A 22561-nucleotide genomic window follows, 5' to 3' on the forward strand; every position below is an offset into this window, starting at 1 on the left:
TCATAAAAAAAAAAATCCCACTCAATCATCACTTACAGTATATGATCTCACTAGAAGTGTGTGGCGGAGACTATGTTTTGGTGGTCTACAGACTTTTCTGGGCGGCACCCTTTGGGCAGTAGAACCACGTGGGGTGTGTAGCCTCCAGCCAATAGCGTGCTGCTGTCGGTGTGCCACAGCGGACTGCATTCAAACAAGGCAGTCCCCTCCTGCCCAACTTTCAATGCTGAATGCTTACAAACAGCAAAACAACAAATCCTGCATAGTACGCCTTTAAATTACATATTTTTCATGTCATTCTGTTTGATCAAGGCCATGGCACATGGACAAGATGCTGAGGCAATAAACCACGGGACATTTCATGGCACTCCTCTTCCTTAAATCACACGGATACTCTCACAGAATTAGTCCGATTGTCCAATAATGATCCCAGATGACGGCGATAACTCTATTGTCCACTGCCTCTAACAGTTGCCCATGCATCACTGCCTTCAGGTCAGTTAAATATCAAATAATTTAAACTGGAGGAATTTAATAGTCATCAACTTCATCAATCACGAAAAAAAAAATCCAAATACTAAAATATAGGCTATCCTTCACTTTCAATAAATCTGTGAATCCAAATCTCAGACATCTGCAGTTCGATTCTGCACAAAACTATGAATCAACAGCAACAGACTACGACAATGCAAGCACCTTAAGAGGAGCTTATCTTCCAGAAGTTGCTTAATATGTTTTGTCGATTGAGTACCATGGTGTGACTGATGTATGCTCGGTGTATCATTCACAGCACGGTTTGGCAGCCTGCTTTCTGAAAACAGAGTGGGAGCAGCAGGGGTCACTGTAGGCTTAATATAAGCAGAGTTCTGGAGTTCTGAGAAGAGACTGTGGGTGGACACAGGAGCAGGTGGAGTTCTGAGAAGAGACTGTGGGTGGACACAGGAGCAGGTGGAGTTCTGAGAAGAGACTGTGGGTGGACAGGAGCAGGTGTACGTGACTTTGCCGGGCCAGATGCTGCTGAGCAGAACAAAATAAACACTTGTATCTATAAAAACCTCTAAAATAGGATCCCAACGTTACAATCCTGAATGGACAATTGACGAGCAGCGACAAAAAGCGAAGTCGCAGGTTGCAAAGCGGCACTGAAGAGTGTTACGTACGCACAGGCCAAAGCCGGTGAACGAAGCCAGCTATGAGACTCTACTGAGTGCACAGTCGCATACAAGCTTGTACAGTTAGCACACCCATTCATCAATGCAGAGACCTTCATTCCCATCTGTAGACACTCAGCTCTACAAAAGGGACCAGAGAGAAGAGTGGTGGGTCTTCCCGGCTAAATCAGGTGGATTTCTACTACAACTAACAACTGTAGGTTTAGAAGCGTCAGTGTTTTTGAAGGCGTTGCTAAACACAAAGAGGAGGGGCTTCAGTCATGTCCCGTCTTTTTTTCTAAAGCTGCGTTCAGAGTTCAGATCCAAACGCTATTTCGCCCAGCTGGGCGTGGCGAAAGAAGGTCAATTTCATGGCTGCGAATGACGCAGTATTCGCCCTCAGCCTCTATTCGCTCAAGTTGGCATTTTTCAACTCCACCGAATAATTTGCACGGTCAAACTCAAGAGCGATTTTCACTCTTGGGTGTGAACGCACAGTCAGAGCCCAAACTGGTCTCCACCGTTTTACGTGTGCACTGAACAAGCTCTGTTCACACTAGAGGCCTTCATGTTCAGTTCTGAATTGCTGCTCATATCTGATATTTTTGGATGTGTATTGTAGGATGCATCTCATATCCCATACACAATATGAACTGACATTGATGTTGAAAAAGACACAAATGTGCCAAATTCTTATCTTGTCACAATCACAGAAGACATCTATTTTGAACACATTTCTGTTATGGCATGTGGCTTCCAATTCTGACTGAACTGAGGCGTCGCTATTTGGCTTCTGGTCCGTTGTTGCGTCTCGTTCTCCATGCTGACGCCGGCTCAGCCAAGCCACTGTGCTGCCAAAATGACCACAATTGCCTCTGGTGAATGACAGAGGATTTACTCGTTGTCACAGCAACACTGATGTATCTGAGTAGCATGTACTCTAGGTCACATGTCTCGGGATGTGATTTTGTAGCACATAATCCACGAGGTTCAGATCAGAATGGAAAACATGCGTCTAATTAGTCTAACTAATTAAAAAAACAGATGTGTCGCATGTGAGGGCAAAAATAAGAACCGGGACACTTTCGGCAGCAGTGTGAACGGAGCCTTAGCACCACTTCAGTGGTAAGATGACGCTAAAGTGGGCTCTGCTTTACTGACGGAAACTCCTCTTGATTTGTGATTTGTCGGCTTATGTCGAGAGTTGTTGAGGTAAAAAAAAAAAAAAAAAAAAATCTTCCAGCATTTGAAGAGTGAGAGAGATAAACAGGAATATTTACACAAAAAACTAAATTCGTTTTAAAATAAAAACAGATGCTTTAAAATGAACACAATCATGCTGAGACAAAAATAGAGATATCTATATGTGCGGAAGGGAGAGGTAGTATGTTTTAGTGAAACGTAGCGCTGAAGCTTAGCGACACGTCCTCTATCTGTACAACACAGGAGAAATAGAGAGAGAGAGAAACAAAGAGGAACAGCTAGAAGCAGAAGAGCAGTGACAAGAGAGGAGATACAGAACACGGACAAATAGCACTTTCAGACCAACGACCAGAGTCGCACCAGGATGACTTGAACCATGTTCAATTCTCACCAAGTCAGTCAACACTGGTTGCCCCATTCATACCCAATGACATTCATCCTCCTCCTCGAGGAGGTGGGTCGCCAAGTCAAGCCGGGCAACGAGGGTTAACCCTTTCAAACCCAGAATCAACCCGGGCGTGACCCTGGTTGGACCTTGGTCTGAAAGGGGTACAAGCAAGCAAAGGAGAAAAAGAGAGAGAGAGGCAGAGAGAGTGAGGGAGAGAGAGAGAGAGAAAGAGAGAGAGAGGCAGAGAGAGAGTGAGGGAGAGAGAGAGAGAGAGAGAGAGCCAGCGCGACGGTTTACATGTAGGAACATTGGGATCCACCCATATACTGACTGGTCTACTGGCAACAGGATCCTATCGGAACAATCTTCAACGCAATATGAACTGGCATCTAGTTTGACTGTATGATCAAAGTACAAAAAACACTGCAGAGGTGGATGAGGAGAGAGCTATGCTGTGTGTGGATTGTTATGTTTGGTTCCCTTGTGTGTTATTGTGAATAGTTGAACTGTAAATCACTGAGGTATCTATTTCCAGCTGAGAGAGCTTTCTGTGTAAGGCTACTGAGGTGGAGCTGCTGATCTGGACGGAAGGGAGGGAGGGGGGTGGGGAGAGAGACAGCGGCCATCTTTAGGGTTCATTTGAACCAACGTGTGGGGGGGGGGGGGGGGGGGGTGCAAGCTAGGCGTCGGCCGCACCAACACTAACACTGAAGGCCAACATCAACCCGCAGGTATCTCCATCTATTCTCTTGAACTTGAGTGGATGTGGAGAGCAGATCCACTTGTCGACAACAGAGAAGAGCGAGAATAGCCGACGTTTGACTCTCAGAACCCTTGAAAAGCAAGCAGCGTCTCTCGCCCTGTCGCCCCCCCGCCCTGCATTCCTTTTTTCAAATGTGTTCTTTATGAAGATGTTGATGTTTTATGAAAAAGAGTCCACTTTGTCTTTCAACATCAGACCTATTCTGTACTTTTTTTCTATCTGGTTTCTTAAGAGCTGCGATACGAGACAGTAGTGAGAAAGAGAATGTCACACTTTGGGGTTTTGGGAGGAGACATCTTGTCAGTCACTACACGCACTGTCTGTGGTGCTTCTCATTTAAAAAATACTTTCGCTCTTAATATCGTCTATACAGATTCTACAGTCTCTTGTGGGTTCCATCCAAAGGTTTTTAGAAGTCAATGGACAACAAGCCGTTTCTGAATCGCAAAGCAACCGTCTTTTTCACAGTCTGAAGCGACGCGTCCAATTCCAGAGCAGCCGTTGAACAAACTCCAAATCCCATCAGCCCTTGGTGCGCCGCAGTCTTCCCGAAGCTGAGCCCGATTGGCTGCAGAGTTAAAGCTATGAAGAGTATATCCTGCTTTAATTGGCTATTGTAAGAAGAGGCTGTAGGATTGGTTGGTTGGTGAATGAAGAGGCACTGGAAAAGGCTCCAGGAGTCCGCTTTGCTCGTCTCCTCAGTTATAACGTCATCCCAGCACGGCAAGCCAAGCGCTAGCTAGCCAGCAAACTCTGACACACATTAAAAACAATGACAATCTTCAATCAAATAGACAAGAACAGATTTGCACCCAAATTAAAATGAAAAATATGGATATATATAATCATCGAAAGCTTATCATTTGACCTCAGAGAGAGAGAGGTACATCCATAAACTTGGAATGGACAGAGAGGACACTTCCCGGTGGGTCACGGTGATATAAACTGTTCTGTACCTTCAAAATGGCTGCCAGAGGACTGAGGACGCTGACACGGATGTGGGCGTTGCTACGAGACTCAGCCAGTTGGAATGCTCAACACAACCGCCAGTGGGAATGTTCAGTGAAATGAAGCATTTTGCACTGGAAACACATCAGCTTTGTGAGTCCTACAGTACGTGATGTACCAACGCTCTCATCGCAGTGGCAGCATCATCATCCAAACTAGGGTTAGACCAATACTGACCTTTATTTAATGACTAGATATTGGCCAGTTAGTGTCATTCACCACTAATGATGGAGCCCCCCCCCCAGTTTAGTTTGAGGGATGTCAGTCTGTAATTTAGTATGGCTTTCAATTGAGACTTTTAGTGAGTCTTGCACCATGGTCTTAATGCTGTTCAAAGGGCTGAAATTCTGGGTCATTTTTCTGGCATCAAAATGGTCAATTCTAAAATGATTGAATATTTATCCATGGGCAGCTTCAATCCAAAACATATCAGCATCTTCTAAAAGCCATATTGGTCGAGCCCTATTCCAAACTATGGCAGTCTTCTTCAAACAAACGAGCACTCAGCAATGACTTGAGTAGGATTGCCGATTCTGTCCATGCCAGTTGTGAGTACAACATTAGAAAAGAGATCATCTTCTATTTTGCATAAAGTACTGTCTCTCCAGAGCATCTTGCCATCAACAATTGAATTCTCTTAGTATTTTTGCCTACTTTTATCCTTTAACTATGTACAGACTTAGCAAGTGGTATTTACAAGTTTGTCCACAAGGGGGCGATCCAGGCCTGCAGAAGGGGACAGGAGATGAGCATGCAATGTGTTGACAGGAAGTGATATGATATGTAATGATGTGGCTTATCTACACCTGGCTGGTGTCAAAATGATACAAATATGGCAGAAAAAGGTTATGAGGCTTGAGTTTTATATTCAATATATACAAAAGCTCTACATGTGTTATGATTGTGCCCTGTCAGTTAGAGCATTCGAAGGGTTTCTTCCCAAAACACTATAGGCTATGCATCGCTTTACCATCCATAGAATATCCACTTTGCCCAGAACAAAAAGAAGTTAAGGCTGATGTTAATGTATCAAAATTTCAAATACACAGATGACTCTGCCTTCAAAAATGTAGCCATTTCACGGGCACGCGTCAGCTTCAAGACTATTCTATAATGAATCTGATGATTATGCAAACAATCATTTTATAAGAGGAGTTTTTAAAGTTGGATAGATCAGCTTGGGAATGAAACTCTTGTAGTAACCATTTAAAAAAAAACATTTCGGTTTTAGCTTAGTTGTACTGTTATTTAGCATGATTAGAATCACAGTGATGCCAAGAGCTTCAAAAACACAATCTCCGTCTTATGATTGTAAGCTTACGCCACACACACCATAAACACCAAGTACACAACATCGTCAGACAAACTTTTCCCTGAGGCAGTAGCAGACAGTCGGTTTCCCTCCAACTATCCAGCTCGAACTAACTGTCTTAGCAGCAATCTAACCAGCCAAACAAATAGCTTGGATATTAATGATCCATGAAACAGGACTGTGTGTGTGTGTGTGTGTGTGTGTGTGTGTGTGTGTGTGTCTACAAAATTCACAGGTCCAATAATGACAAAATCCAACACAGAAGTGCTTCCCTGTACTAATCCCTCAGCCAGACAGAGCCTGTACACACGCCCCCTTGTGGTCCATCAATATTCTCATATACTGTACAAACATCAAAAAAATAGGAGGAACCCTCAAACAGTCGTCGGCACGTTCCTGTGTGTGTGTGTGCGTATGTGTTTGACATTTGAAAGATGACACATACACACACACAGTGGAGGAGGGGCCTTCAAATCCTCTACATTATAGAGTGGATCACTCTATTACTATATGTTTCCATGGAAACAACCATCTTTCGCTCTCTTAAATATATATATTTATATATATATCAGCTTATACGTATTCATTATATAGCATTATACATACATTCTTGTTTTGTGAGAATCCCTTTTGTCTTGTGGACAGGGAATTCCAACCTTAGCAACTCCCTCCCTCCATCCATCCAACCTGCATCTCTTCTTACCCCCTTGAACTCACCTTTCTCCACTGAGAAAACTCCTCTTTCTACTTCCTGTCTTCCCTTCAGCTGACCGTCTGAGACCTTGTCCACGTTCCCTACACTCTACAGATACACAGGGCTAACGCAGGAACAACACACGAGCAGGAAAACGCCCCAGCTAGTCCATTCCCACAAGCAGATACATGTCTAATATTTCCTTTATGTTTTGTTAGCCTGCCCCGATTTCATATCCATGTAGCCGTTTATATATTTGGCTGCCTCTGCTGTCAACACACTGTAAAGCAGCAAAAAAATTATAACTTGCTAATGCTAATGTGGTAGCATTGCTAGCGATTTAGCTGAACCCCACAAGTGTCAGGATGATTAATGGATATCTATGCGTATCTATTCCTGCCGCTCATGGTGATGACATGAGAACTAATGAGTGGACGATGAGAGGGGGAAGGGATATAAGCAGTTACATCCGTCCGTCCAACCTTCTCCATCGGAAGAAAACGGTGGAAAAAGGGGTCTAGAGGAGATGGTCCGGTAGAGAAGAAGATGGCCATGAAGAAAGGTGGAATTGGAGGCGAGGTCGCGGGTGGAGAGCGTTCCGGATATCCGTCCGCTCTGGATGTCCGATCAAAATGCGACGTCCTGTCTACGTGTAAATCTAAAGCTCTGGAAACCCGAGTGCTGCGCGAAATCCGTAGCATAATTCGGGCATCGTATCCATGGATCCAAGAGGTCTGGACGTCCCGAGTCATGCTGCTTTTAAGGTCGGAGGAGGAGGAGGAGGAGGAGGAGGAGGAGTACGGGTGGAGGAAGAGTGGGAAGAAGAGGTGAAGGTTACCATCTATCCTAGAGTATCCGTCTCTCCACCCACATGTCTGGGGTTGTATCAGGGGGCGGGGCTTTCTGGGGGAAAAGACGTTGAGGGGCGGTTCGCTGCGGCGGTGGGGCGTCTCTGCTATGACACCTCACTGCCGAACACCTCCAGCACCAGCGGGGTGAGCTGCATGCTGTGCTCGGGCTGGAAGGACAGCGAGCGGTACTGCTTGGAGTGCTCCTCGTTCAGGCTGCGCAGGTCGGCCAGCTTCTGGATCATCTTGGCGTAGAGGAGGCGCCCGCCTGGATGGTTCACCCGAATGTACGCCTGCAGCACCTCCGACATGCGGTCCTGCAGCTGCTCGATCCGGGCGTGGTCCTGGACGCCGGGGCGGTCTGAACGGGGAAGAAAGGAAAGTATTGGTAAAGTATTGGGGCTCAAAAGTGTCAATAGTATCAAGAAGTATCAATACTAAAGGATTAAACCATAGACTGTATATAGATTAAACGGATACAATAGTTATTTGCAACAGTATCAATGCCAGCAGTGCTTTTAATGAAAAATCAAACATACATCTTGATACATTCATACAACACACAGATTGTTTTCCTTCCCTATCATTGGTGGGTATCTGTTGTTTCAACAAGCTAAAAGTGTTCTGATAATCTGCTGTGTAAGTGCAAAGTTTTTAATGAGTTTTATCGGGGTTAGATTATGGAGAAGCGTGCGTCTGTCCCTCCATCTGTCCTAGTTTTATGCCTCTCGGTGTGTTGTCATCCTCATCTGTCAACTACTGACCTCCAGGTCCATCGTGCATACACTTTTTTACACGAGTTGGATTCACCCAGGTTAACTGCTGACCTCCAGGTGCATTCCCTTTTTACACAAGATGGATTCACCCAGGTTAACTGCTGACCTCCAGGTGTATTCCCTTTTTACACAAGATGGATTCACCCAGGTTAACTGCTGACCTCCAGGTGCCTTCCCTTTTTACACGATGGATTCACCCAGGTTAACTGCTGACCTCCAGGTGCATTCCCTTTTTACACAAGATGGATTCACCCAGGGTAACTGCTGACCTCCAGGTGCATTCCCTTTTTACACAAGATGGATTCACCCAGGTTAACTGCTGACCTCCAGGTGCATTCCCTTTTTACACGAGATGGATTCACCCAGGTTAACTGCTGACCTCCAGGTGCCTTCCCTTTTTACACGATGGATTCACCCAGGTTAACTGCTGACCTCCAGGTGTATTCCCTTTTTACACAAGTTGGATTCACCCAGGTTAACTGCTGACCTCCAGGTGCCTTCCCTTTTTACACGATGGATTCACCCAGGTTAACTGCTGACCTCCAGGTGTATTCCCTTTTTACACAAGATGGATTCACCCAGGTTAACTGCTGACCTCCAGGTGCATTCCCTTTTTACACGAGTTGGATTCACCCAGGTTAACTGCTGACCTCCAGGTGCCTTCCCTTTTTACACGATGGATTCACCCAGGTTAACTGCTGACCTCCAGGTGTATTCCCTTTTTACACAAGATGGATTCACCCAGGGTAACTGCTGACCTCCAGGTGTATTCCCTTTTTACACAAGATGGATTCACCCAGGTTAACTGCTGACCTCCAGGTGTATTCCCTTTTTACACAAGATGGATTCACCCAGGTTAACTGCTGACCTCCAGGTGCCTTCCCTTTTTACACGATGGATTCACCCAGGTTAACTGCTGACCTCCAGGTGTATTCCCTTTTTACACAAGATGGATTCACCCAGGTTAACTGCTGACCTCCAGGTGCCTTCCCTTTTTACACGATGGATTCACCCAGGTTAACTGCTGACCTCCAGGTGTATTCCCTTTTTACACGAGATGGATTCACCCAGGTTAACTGCTGACCTCCAGGTGCATACACTTTTTACACGAGTTGGATTCACCCAGGTTAACTGCTGACCTCCAGGTGCATTCGGACAAAGTCACGCATAAATGCGGCTGCACGGCTTAACAATGAAAAAAGATGAATATATTTTCCTGGGTAATGGTCGGTATCGACGTTAGAAATTCTACTATCGTGACGACAACCCTAATTGGGAAAAAGGAGTCAGGTGGGAGGGAGGGGGAAAGGGAAAGGCGGAGGGCGGAGGAGGTTGAGGTTGAGGGGTGGAAAGAGAGCGAGTCAGTCTGTCATTCTCTCTTCCATATCCACCGCCGCCCAGAGGAAGGGAGAAAATGATGGGATTATGTGTGTGGTCTCCGGCTGTGTTCACACCGCCTGCTTTTCTGCTGCCTCCACAGCATTTTGTGGCGAGAATGACAAGCGGGTGGCACAACATGCACTTTGTCTCCAAACTGACTTGCTGCTGCAGCAGCTGCCACCATCGGTAGACGGTACTTATGTGTTGTATACGTTGTACTTATGTACAACTGTAAAACCCTTCCAACAGAAACACAAACAACATGCGCAGCTTGTGCTCCCATATTGACTCTTTATGATTAGAGGGACAACTATCATCAACTTTCTGCTTCTGCTTTCTGCATTTTGATTCTGGGCATGGTAAACTGTCCACTGCCTACAGTGTGTAGCATTGACCTCTGCCTCTTTGCTGTGATAAGTCGGCACAGAAAGAAATCGATGTCATGCGATGTCAAATGGATTATTTTGTATTTATTTCTCGTTTATTTAACCAGGTGATTCCCACTGAGATGTTCATCTCTTTTGCAAGGGAGCCCTGCCCAAGAGAGCAGCAAACAGACGTTACAAAAATACAACCCGAAACCACAATATAAAATGACAAGGAATACATACAAATATACAAATGACAGCTACAAACTTCAGTTCCGCAACAGACTTTTAAAATCACTCAGAGGGATGACGTGATCCAGGTTTGCATCTTTCTGGAGCCGATTCCAGGACCATGTTAGGGGTGGTGGGGGTCGATACAGCATTGCGGTATTTTGTGTGGCAAATACTGGCAATATAGCATATTTTGTACGAATGCCAAGTATTGTGATATTTTATTATATAAATTGTCAGGTGCATGCAACATTTATGACAGGGTTTGTTCAGTCTGTCTGCTTGACAATTTTGCTGCAATAAAAATGATTGAAGTGAGATGAACAGACTGGAAACTTTATCTTAGATTAAATGAGATTTTGACAGTTTTCCCTTGGCGACATAATTTGCAGTGGGGAAAAAAACGTAATAAATCGCAATATATCGCAATACTCTACAAAAGTGCATATTTTCAACTGAAGATGGACGGCTCACATCTTAATTTCTGACGTGATAAGAATTAAAATTAATTATTAGAGGGGTTCCATGTATTGAACAGGAGGCACAGCCTGTCCTCGCTCAATGAAAGCCTTTCTTAATGCACTGCGGGCGGCATCGAGCACTAACATGTAATTACTATGCTCGGATGAAAACTACAATTTATTTCCATAGTCAGACCAGCAAGCAGCCATAGGAACAATCTGTTAAACACAGTGTTAGATTGAGATGCTATTATTTATATTTGCCGTGCAGTTTTTCATGATGTGCTGTTGTTAGGAGAACGACTGTCAAATTTGGCTAACCAGGACTAACGCTTATTTACATTGTCCCTTAATTTGTTGATTATTTTCTCGATTAATCGATTAGGTGTTTGGTGTCCCAAAGCCCAAGATGATGACACCCTGAAATGTTTTTTGTCCACAACCCAAAGATATTCAGTTTACTGTTATAGAGGAGTAAAGAAACCACAAAATATTCACATTTAATCAGTTGAAATCAGAGAATCTTCACTTTAAAAAAAATGATTCAAACGATTAATCGATTATCAAAATAGTTGGCGATTAGTTTAATAGTTGACAACTAACCGGTTAATGGTTGCAGCTCTACTGTAAAATGCATCATTCTATCAATCAGATCGGCGATCAGTCAATCACACTGATAAGACCGTCATCAGTAATCAGAATCGTTCCACCAAAAAACCCGACTGATGGTTCACTAGAACTATGACTACTAGCCATGCTGCAGACTGACCATCAGCTGGAAATAACTCTGTCTCAGTTTCATCTAGAAATACCACCCCCCCCCACACGCACACACGCACGCACGCACGCACGCACACACACACACACACACACACACACACACACACACACACACTACCTGGAGAGAGCAGGCAGATGGCCATCAGCAGCACGTGCTCCTCCTCGTGCAGGTTGAGTTTCTTCAGACCGACCTGGAACTTGACCAGCGGCTCCAGCAGGTCCAGAGTGTGACCCGCTGTGCAGGGTGACACAAACACACCGTCAGTGGCTCCAATGTGTGTTCAACACACAACGTGGAGATAAATAAGAAAGACAAACAAAAATGATCAACAACAGAACAACAAACACAAGAATCAACAACTTTGTAAATTGTACAAAGATGAATTAGCCACAGACAATTATGAGCGTACAAATGTCATCGTGTTTCCAGTACTTCAGTTAGGCTGTGGCATAACTTGCTTATTTAAGTGATGTTCCAACTGTTTCCTTTAAAGACCATTTTCCCTTGACTGAACAGACAAAGGGCAATATATATTCTATATATAGCCATATATATTATATATAGGCTATATATTCCACTAAGTGACTGAGGTCTAAATCAAGCTGTTCTTTTGTCCAGATTCCCTGATGCCTACAGTATGTCCAGATCAAAGTGCAATAATCCAAATGACATGATACAAGGGACTGGATCATTTTCTTTAGAACAGATGGTTTTTAGCAAATCAGGAACATTTTCTTATTGCAATTCCTTTGTCCATCTTCAGCACTCAGCAGACCACGAGACTCCAGCGTTACTCCTGTCACGGACCGTTAGCTGAAAGCAGACAGTAACCCTTACTTTGGCTCAGATATGATCATGTTATTTACATGTTTTCTGGCTGATCTGTTCATTGAATGAGACGTATTTATCTGTGCGGGGCTGCTGTACCTGTGTGTCTGTGGGGAGACGCCCCCCCCCCCCCCCCCCCGCAGGTGGCTCTCTCAGTTCGGATACAGAACATGGCTGCGATGGACGTAACGTAGCCTGTGGACAGCCTGTATATGTTTGTGCCCCTTTTTGGATATTTTCTACATTCTGTGTTTGTCCTACGTGGATGTGTTTGTCCTACGTGGATGTGTTTGTCCTACGCGGATGGGGCAGTGGGGCACTCTGAGCGATTGTCGGAAGCTTGGATTTTCCCACATTCACCCGACCATCTGAGCTGGTCAAGGGATGGGACCTCCCCTGCTAGCCATGAAGAGAGCTACCTACCAGGGCGGCCTACCTACCTACCGTCGCCAGGTAAATACGTTGACTTCAATGATCATCAGACCTGCCCTTCCTGTAATCTTTGTTAATTTCTTCATGTCACGGTTGTTGGTACAGTAGTAGATACCCCTAGACACAAGTCTAGATACCCCTAGACTAAAACCAGTCCGTCACACTCCAAGCAATTTAGCCTTATATAAACTTGTTGAATGAGTTCTAATTTTGCCTGGACCCAAATATCATATACTTTGTTTTAGGAGTATTCCAAATCAAAAACAGGTCTGTATATATAAACCCATTCGGGGGACGTTGAAAACTCAAAGAAAGGACCTTGTCGTTAGATGCACCAATAATAGAAGGTGGTATCATCGACATACGTACCAAAGCTACTGTATTTGTGTCATTAACAAAGTATGGTAGAGAAGAAGGTAAAAAGGGAGAGGTCCCGAGCAACTCCCTTGAGAAAAACCCACATTTAGGATCCTGCAATTGAAATAAACCCTCTATGATCTCACCACCACCACCCAGATAACTTTCCATCCATAAAGCGCCGGAGGGTGTCAGAGGATATTTATAGGTCTACTGTTCAGGACCATTAAAGGTAGACCTCCTTAGGGAGTGCAATGACTTTGGCTCGTATCCAAATCAAATGACTTGTGAATGAAAACATAGTGGGTCTGGAGGAATAAGGATTTCTCTCTCTGCACGCGGTGTGAGTGGTGAGTACGTGGCCACTTTACTGCTGCCATGAAAATACCTCGAGTCAAATCCTCCATAGGAATGTGCAGGTGTGAGCAGACACCTCAAGTATGCGTGATCCTCATGAGACGCTGTTATACAAGGTAGGAGACGAAAAGACACAAGGACGCGAGTGTCGTGGCCTACAACAAAACCGTTTGCTATCCATGGAAGGGTTATGCCAGCGGTGTGTTTGTGTGTGTGTGTTATTGACGCAGTACTTGATTGTCCTTCGTGAGAACTTTTGGTGCGCTTTTGAGAGCATGGCGTCCACATGTGGTGGAGTGTGTGGAGCTTGTTAACTGCTGTGCGCGCACACACTGGTGTTTCAGTGTCCAGATGGGCAGCTTATGTTCCCACACCTTCTTCTTCTTCTTAAACATCAAATTCAAGGAGTTTTCAAGCACTTTCGAGGCAACAATCCCCTCAAATTCAAGGCCCCAAACACGGCATAGTTTGAGACACAGATCAAGGTTAATTACTGGTACAACACTGAGGATTTTTATAATGAGAATGAGCAGGCTTTACAGGAGCTCACAGGCAATTATTATGATTTATTATCATCACTATACTCTCACTGTGGTTAGCACTGTTGCCTCACAGCAAGAAGGTCCCGGGTTCGAACCCCGGTCCGTCCCAGGTCCTTTCTGTGTGGAGTTTGCATGTTCTCCCCGTGTTCGTGTGGGTTTCCTCCGGGTGCTCTGGTTTCCTCCCACCATCAAAGACATGTTATGTTAGGGTTAATACTCCTGTCAGTGCCCCTGAGCAAGGCAATGGCAAAAGAACTGGAGTTGGTCCCCGGGCGCTGCACTGCGGCTGCCCACTGCTCCTGGTTCTAGGAAGGTTCCTCATTCCTTAACTTAACTTATATAAGGAAATAGTATGTACCTCAGATATTTCACTTTACTAAATGGTACTTGAGAATGATTGTTGGAGAAGGCGCATTTTTTTGTGACACTTTACTGTACATAGGCTACATAACTTATATTTTATTGTTTATGGTACATTCCTACGCCTCTTATAATGTCTGAGGTTTACATTTTTCCATACCTGAGTGCGAGCAACTGTAGCATGACTCAATTTCCCCTCAGGCATCAACAATGTTCTTGTGATTGTGATTAAAACGAGAGAGAAGTTGAATGTGTGAACACTTCTCCACTGTGCTGTGTTCAGGGTCAATCATGCAATTGCCTTTCATGTCGACTTCTTTTTTCTCTTTCAGGACCACAAAGGAAATACGTTTGACGGCTTTATTGTAACCCTAACCCGATGAATTATTTGATACTGTATGGCTGTTGGTGTATTGTATTTTTTAATTTGTTGAATAAATTCATTCATTCATACTCTTCTCTCCCTTTTCTGTAGTATCTTAAAACAGACTGTCTCATCTACATCCGGCGAATGCAGCTATACAGTCTGTACGTTACACCCCCAGAACATGCACAAGGAAGTTGGGAAAAAAACCTTCAGACTGGAAGGAAGTTCGACAAAATCCGACCAATCACGACACGTGTGTCCACGGAAAAAAATTCTGATTGGACTAATGAGCGGAAGACCCGCCTTAAAAAAATTCTGATTGGACTAATGAGCGGAAGACCCACCTTTCTGCTTCCCATTCCGGTTGGTGCATGATTCTCCCCCACGAAGTAGACGGTATGGCGGAAGCATTTGAAAATTGCGGAAGCCAACTTGTCTGTTCTAAGAGACTACCTTTTCTGCATCTTTTAAACACCAAAGGAGGAAGGACCACAATGGAAATAAGCCCCAGGCTTTCTTGTGCTATCCTTGACGGTTTTTAATTCATTCATGTTCATATGTTTGCTTTGTTGTAGGTCGCTTTCACATATAAGCTGTTTGTCCGCTTTAAACGCGCCAGAGTTAGTTTCCTCGGATAGTCCTTCGCTTCATTTGGGGTGGTGTGAAAGCTCAAACGAACTCTGGTGCGGAACAAACAAGCAAACTCTGGTCCGGTTGAAAACGTAGGTCTCGGTTGGCTTCCCAGTGAACCCTGGCGCGGTTCCTTTGTGGTGTGAAAGCAAACCATTTCTTTGAATACGTGTCAAATTAATGAATTAATTCAAGGCAAATTCATGGGTACTGTGGAGTGTCCGGTGTTCACGGCAAGACTGTTCTCTCCACAGAGACACAGCATTTCATGGTAAATGCGGTAAAAGCGCTCCATTCACGGAGCGCACAGAATCAGCTGTCAGTTTGTCAGTTTGCTCAAGGGGAATACTTCCCTAGTAACCAAATAACATAGCAACCATTAGCCAACCCTGTCCAAGAGTATGTTTCTGTCTCTTAGATATGTTTGCGTGCGTTTGGTTTGGTAGAGTCAATTTGTGAAAGCGGAGGCGAAAACCAACCCTTGGTCACGTCGTTGATGCAGTATTTGAAGTCGGGTCCTCCGCAGCTCCAGGACATGTCCTCCAGGCTGAACGACTGGTTTGAGCGCAGCATGATGATCTCGATGGCGCTGGACTTCAACAGGGCGATCTGGTCCTCTGCCGTCAGGTCTCTGGAACACACACAGACACAGGAACACTGAGTTCTGAATGCAGTATGTGGTATCTAGCGTTTCTTTAACTTGCTGGGAGCAGAACCTGATGCTGCCAGACGGTTTGTTTTCACATAACAATCTGGGAATGAGTCGCTCGGGAAAACCGTTTCAAAGAGCAGGCGCTTAAAAAAAAAACCTGGCAGGTGATTGGATGAACCATCTGTCTATCATGGCCTCTCGCTCTTGCTGGCATCACACCAAAGGCCGCCCCCTAGCTGCCTCATCATCATAGGATGCTGATTGGTCTGAACCACTGGTGGTTCAGACTCAACCAATAGATTTGGAGCACAGTGGAAAGATGGACTTGTCGTGTGATCGTGATCTCACGTGAATCCAGCTGCCTCACAAGGTGACTGGCAGCACCACATGGGCGGGGCTTACCGCCTCAGGACCATCAAGTTGTCACTCGCAGATGACACTGAAATTGTCCTTCAGATACTTTCCTGTGACTGTCTAAATGTTCTGATCCTCTGGCCCCTCCCACCCAGCGTTCAAAATGAACCTTTTTGTCCATTTGGCCAAATGGCTAGTGAGTGTTCACATTTGACCAACCACACCGGCACCTACTTTAACCCAATGATACCTGATACGCAGCATTTGTATCGTGTATATCCCTCATTTGCGTGCGTATCCCTTTAAGACCGCGAACCGCGTTAAGTCTTAAAGGGATACACACACAAATGCTGCATCAGGTATCAATGGGTTAAAACAAAACCATGAAAAGCATTTGAAAGTGCTCACACACACACACACACACACTTACATGTACATTATAGACATGCACATCACGTCGTTCCCTCCCACACTACAATCCATTTAACAGAGTACTCAACCTACGACTGATGATCAAAACATCTGCATGTCAACAAAACAACATGAGCCTGTTTAATTGTCACAAAGTGTTACTTCGCCACCTACACTAGATATATGTGTGTGTGTGTGGGTGTGTGTGTGTGTGTGTGTGTGTGTGCGCGTGCGTGTGTGTTTGTGTTGTGATATATGTGATAAACACTTTGAGCGGGAATGATTTCATTCAGAATGGGGGAAAGAGAAAAGTCCCGCGTAACCGCAGCTAGACGTTAAGGAGAGCTGCACAATGAATGCATTATATGGTTACTGTGGCAACGGACTTTCAAATCCCAGGCTTTGTGTGGCCACAAAAGAGTGTGAGGACACACTCACAGTCTCTCTCTAACCAACCTCCAGCCCTCTGTAGCACATCATATACTTACTGTATATACACTATTATGTATACTTACTGTACACAGTATTATGTATACTTACTGTATATATACAGTATCATGTATACTTACTGTATACACAGTATTATGTATACTTACTGTATATACAGTATTATGTATACTTACTGTATATACACTATTATATATACTTACTGTATACACAGTATTATGTATACTTACTGTATATACACTATTATGTATACTTACTGTATACAGTATTATGTATACTTACTGTATACAGTATTATGTATACTTACTGTATATACACTATTATGTATACTTACTGTATACAGTATTATGTATACTTACTGTATACAGTATTATGTATACTTACTGTATATACACTATTATGTATACTTACTGTATACAGTATTATGTATACTTACTGTATACAGTATTATGTATACTTACTGTATATACACTATTATGTATACTTACTGTATACAGTATTATGTATACTTACTGTATACAGTATTATGTATACTTACTGTATATACACTATTATGTATACTTACTGTATACAGTATTATGTATACTTACTGTATATACAGTATTATGTATACTTACTGTATACAGTATTATGTATACTTACTGTATATACAGTATTATGTATACTTACTGTATATACAGTATTATGTATACTTACTGTATACACAGTATTATGTATACTTACTGTATACAGTAAGTATACATGTGTATACAGTAAGTATACATAATACTGTATATACAGTAAGTATACATAATACTGTGTATACAGTAAGTATACATAATACTGTATATACAGTAAGTATACATAATACTGTGTATACAGTAAGTATACATAATACTGTATATACAGTAAGTATACATAATACTGTGTATACAGTAAGTATACATAATACTGTATATACAGTAAGTATACATAATACTGTATATACAGTATTATGTATACTTACTGTATACACATGTATACTTACTGTATACAGTAAGTATACATAATACTGTGTATACAGTAAGTATACATAATACTGTGTATACAGTAAGTATACATAATACTGTATATACAGTATTATGTATACTTACTGTATACACATGTATACTTACTGTATACAGTAAGTATACAGTATACAAAAGTACCCTGTATACCAAAGTATACAGGGTAATGATCTGGGGAAGGTCATTGGCATGTCATCAAGTCCCTGAACGTGATTCAATCATTACATGGCCATAGCATGGCAAGGTGGAGATCAATAAGTGGACCATAGCTTTCTCATGGAGTCGCCTGAATGGTCTAAGCGAGCGCATCTCAAACTAGACACCCAGGGGTCCTTCAGGGGGTTTCAGGCCAGGGGGTCCCACAGCAAAATGAGGACAATTCATACGGATATTGTAATCATAGTTTCACCACTGTTATCTCATGTGCAGTGTAGACGCTACACAGTTATACAATTCAATACTAAATCTAAAGTGGGACAAAATCCAATCTGTCCAATCTGTGTTGATTTGACGATGATGAAACGTCTGAGAACCCCTCCTCTAATCTAAAGAGCAGGCTGGGTCCTCATACTTTGCATTACAAACTGTATGGATTGCATGTTTTTAGGTAAAGAGGGAGTTTCCGAGCCCTTCTCATAGCCCTTTAAAGAACATCTCCTTCCCACCCGGCTATACCACAGGCTGGGCACCGCTCCAGATGTTTGAGAAGTTGGCCCGTGACGTAGTGCCGGCGAGGATGAATCTATATATCAACCTATTTGAACAGATATTTATTTTCCCTTCTCCATGTCCATCCGTTTCACATGGCGTGCGCGCAAACACACACACACACACACACACACACACACACACAGTCCGCATAGCCCACAAACATGCATTATGTATACAGCAGATTTCCCTTCTATACGTTATAATTACACGGTCTATGTATGTGCATACATTCATGAATTTACATGCTGAGTAATAGCCTGTTCCAGCACATTGGTGGAAGCGCTTTGTTTGTTTGGGAGTGTTAATAGCATCTCTCCCAGCTCAATAACACATCACATGTGTGTGTGTGTGGGCAGCAGTCAATGTGCTCTGTGTGTGTGTGTGTGTGTGTGTGTGTGTGGGAGGGAGAGCTCTTTCAGGGTGCTTACCTCTCTCTCCCTCTGTGTGTGTGTGTGTAACCGCGTGTGTGTTATGCGTTACACGGCCACTGACGTTTACCAGTAAACAAATCAGTCTTCTACTATTGACGTGATCGCTACGGTGCATACTTCCATGAAGTCAAATATGTAATCTGATTACTTACTGTGGCTATTTAATGTGAATCTGACGTTACTGTGTTATCTGTTCTTGAGAAAATGGCGTCTCTAGCCATGTTTTGTCCAGAAATCATGACCCTGTTACTCAATTAATCCACCAGACATTGTTGTGAGCAGTTTCATGTAAGTTAGTAACTGTGGTCTGTGGGTTATCTTGAGTAATCGGGTCATGATAAGTAACTGTGGGTTATCTTGGTCATGATTCCTGGAAAGAGACATTGGTGTTGAGTTTTTCAAGTTTATCTTTTTGGCGCTTTGAGCACCACAAGCCGAGCACCATCCAGTTCCATTGTATTTGAGAGCAGGCAGACAACCGATATCCACACAAAACTCTGCAACTCACACCAGAAGGATCTGGATAAATATCACTACAGGTAAGAGAAAAAAACGAGTATCTTTTATTTTAAGGTGAGCTGTTTCTTTACATTTTAGGCGCGTGCAGACCTTTATACTTTATACGTTCCACTGTGTTTATTGTGAATTGCCAGGTGTATACCTGAAGCCTGGGATCATCTTAGCAAAGCCGATGACCTTCTGGATGCTGTAGGAGACCAGGTCGGCCAGGTGGGGCAGCATGGACAGCTTGGTGTCCTCCTCACTGGAGTCTGGACTGCCAGCACCGTCCTGGTACATCATCAACAGGTTACTGAAGTTCAACTTGGTGTCCACCGACTCTGTTAGAGGAGAAGAAGAGAGGAGGAGGAGAGGAGAAGAGAGGAGGGGAGAGCAGAGGGGAGGAGAGGAGAGGTGATGAGAGCAGAGGAGAGGAGGGGAGAGGGGAGGAGAGCAGAGAAGATTTTCATATTGATTAGGGGGAAGGTATTGTAAACACATTTAAGTTGTGCTACCTTTTCATATTGATTAGAGGGAAGGTATTGTAAACACATTTAAGTTGTGCTATCTTTTCATATTGATTAGGGGGAAGGTATTGTAAACACATTTAAGTTGTGCTACCTTTTCATATTGATTAGAGGGAAGGTATTGTAAACACATTTAAGTTGTGCTACCTTTTCATATTGATTAGAGGGAAGGTATTGTAAACACATTTAAGTTGTGCTACCTTTTCATATTGATTAGGGGGAAGGTATTGTAAACACTTTAAAGTCGAGCTGAACCCAAGAATGACTTTTCTTTTCTTTTAGTTCAAATACCTGGATATGCAGTGCACCTATTTAATAATGTATGCAAAACAAATCACAACAATCTAATTTCTTTAGTTTTTCCACACTTTTTCACATCAAAAGTTCGTTTTTCAAGATTTCATTGATAACAGTAATTTACAGTTTGCTGACGTCACCCAGTACTATCAAATTTCTACCCCATTTCAACCAATCATATCATGACATGCAGCTGTCAATCAAATCTTAATTTCAGGATCATTTTCTCTTCCAAATGAAGTCGAAAATGGCGCCTAGTGCCTCTCATCTGGCAGAATTCCTATCCCATAAACTAACTACTAACTTGGCCAATTGTTAGAAACATGAACAAAAAACAAAAACTATAATCTCTAAGAATGCAAAGAAATGTAACTGGCTCGTTAAAACGCGCATTCCAGGGATATCATATTGTTATAGCAGCGATAATGGCGCACGCATCTGAGAGCTTGGTTGTCAGGGGTTGCACCTCGGAGATTCCAGGCCGACGTGCTGCACTCTCCGCTCGGCAACACGAAGGCAGCTGGCTGCCTGCGGCTCGCTGAGCTCCACTCCTCCCGTCAAAAGGCTCTTCCCGAGGGGAGCACCACAACACACTGAATCCCACTCGATTTGGGGGCGGAACACACCAGGATTGGCCAAAGCCCAATCCAGTCCCCAGAATTGTCAAATAAAATCATCGACATGATACTATGACCCGCCTCTCAACCTGTCATCTTAGACAAACTATGTTTTCAGTCTGAAACGGACTCATATGCACGTGACGAACAGGTTCAGTTCGACTTTGAAGTTGTGCTACCTTTTCATATTGATTAGAGGGAAGGTATTGTAAACACATTTAAGTTGTGCTACCTTTTCATATTGATTAGAGGGAAGGTATTGTAAACACATTTAAGTTGTGCTACCTTTTCATATTGATTAGAGGGAAGGTATTGTAAACACATTTAAGTTGTGCTATCTTTTCATATTGATTAGGGGGAAGGTATTGTAAACACATTTAAGTTGTGCTATCTTTTCATATTGATTAGGGGGAAGGTATTGTAAACACATTGAAGTTGTGCTACCTTTTCATATTGATTAGGGGGAAGGTATTGTAAACACATTTAAGTTGTGCTACCTTTTCATATTGATTAGGGGGAAGGTATTGTAAACACATTTAAGTTGTGCTACCTTTTCATATTGATTAGGGGGAAGGTATTGTAAACACTTTAAGTTGTGCTACCTTTTCATATTGATTAGAGGGAAGGTATTGTAAACACATTGAAGTTGTGCTACCTTTTCATATTGATTAGGGGGAAGGTATTGTAAACACATTTAAGTTGTGCTACCTTTTCATATTGATTAGAGGGAAGGTATTGTAAACACATTTAAGTTGTGCTACCTTTTCATATTGATTAGAGGGAAGGTATTGTAAACACTTTAAGTTGTGCTACCTTTTCATATTGATTAGGGGGAAGGTATTGTAAACACATTGAAGTTGTGCTACCTTTTCATATTGATTAGGGGGAAGGTATTGTAAACACATTTAAGTTGTGCTACCTTTTCATATTGATTAGAGGGAAGGTATTGTAAACACACAGAAATGACGAAGCGGCGGTGGGAGCAGGAGAGGTAACAGGAGGTGAGACAGCGAGTGAGTTCACAGCGGACAGTCCAGTTACAACAAACATGTCAGCAGGGGCAACCAGAGCCATGAATACAAACAGTTTGTCCAGGCTGAGCAAGTAGTGTCACTGACCCAGTGTTTTTCTACAACTCAAAAGCTTTGCTTTCTCTCTGGATGGAATATTGACTAAATGTGTACAGAAAGCCAAATTTAAGATGCTTTAAGTTTCTTTTAATGCGATCTGGAATTAGATTTAAGACCAATATATTAACAAATCTAAACGAAGACACTAAACCTGGCAAATGTATCCCATTTCCAACTGAACCTAAGTAACAGAAGTTCTGAAGCTACAAACAGGCAGAATAAGA

General features: G+C 43.2%; 1 protein-coding gene across 1 annotated transcript in view; it reads right to left on the minus strand.

Annotated features, from left to right (window-relative positions):
• Positions 1-6543: 6543 nt before the first annotated feature.
• The window catches only part of LOC310778159 (vitamin D3 receptor A), a 118356-nt gene continuing 102338 nt past the window's right edge, over positions 6544-22561 (minus strand). Inside the window, exons 7-10 of the mRNA XM_083638514.1 lie at positions 19930-20107; positions 15717-15868; positions 11482-11598; positions 6544-7728 (exon numbers count right to left, since the gene is read on the minus strand). Of these exons, the coding sequence (XP_083494640.1) occupies positions 7475-7728; positions 11482-11598; positions 15717-15868; positions 19930-20107 (701 nt within the window). The 3' untranslated portion in view covers positions 6544-7474. The remainder of the gene's footprint in view (positions 7729-11481; positions 11599-15716; positions 15869-19929; positions 20108-22561) is intronic.

Source organism: Poromitra crassiceps (genome assembly GCF_964638095.1).
Source record: "Poromitra crassiceps genome assembly, chromosome: 6".
Lineage (NCBI taxonomy): Eukaryota > Metazoa > Chordata > Actinopteri > Beryciformes > Melamphaidae > Poromitra > Poromitra crassiceps.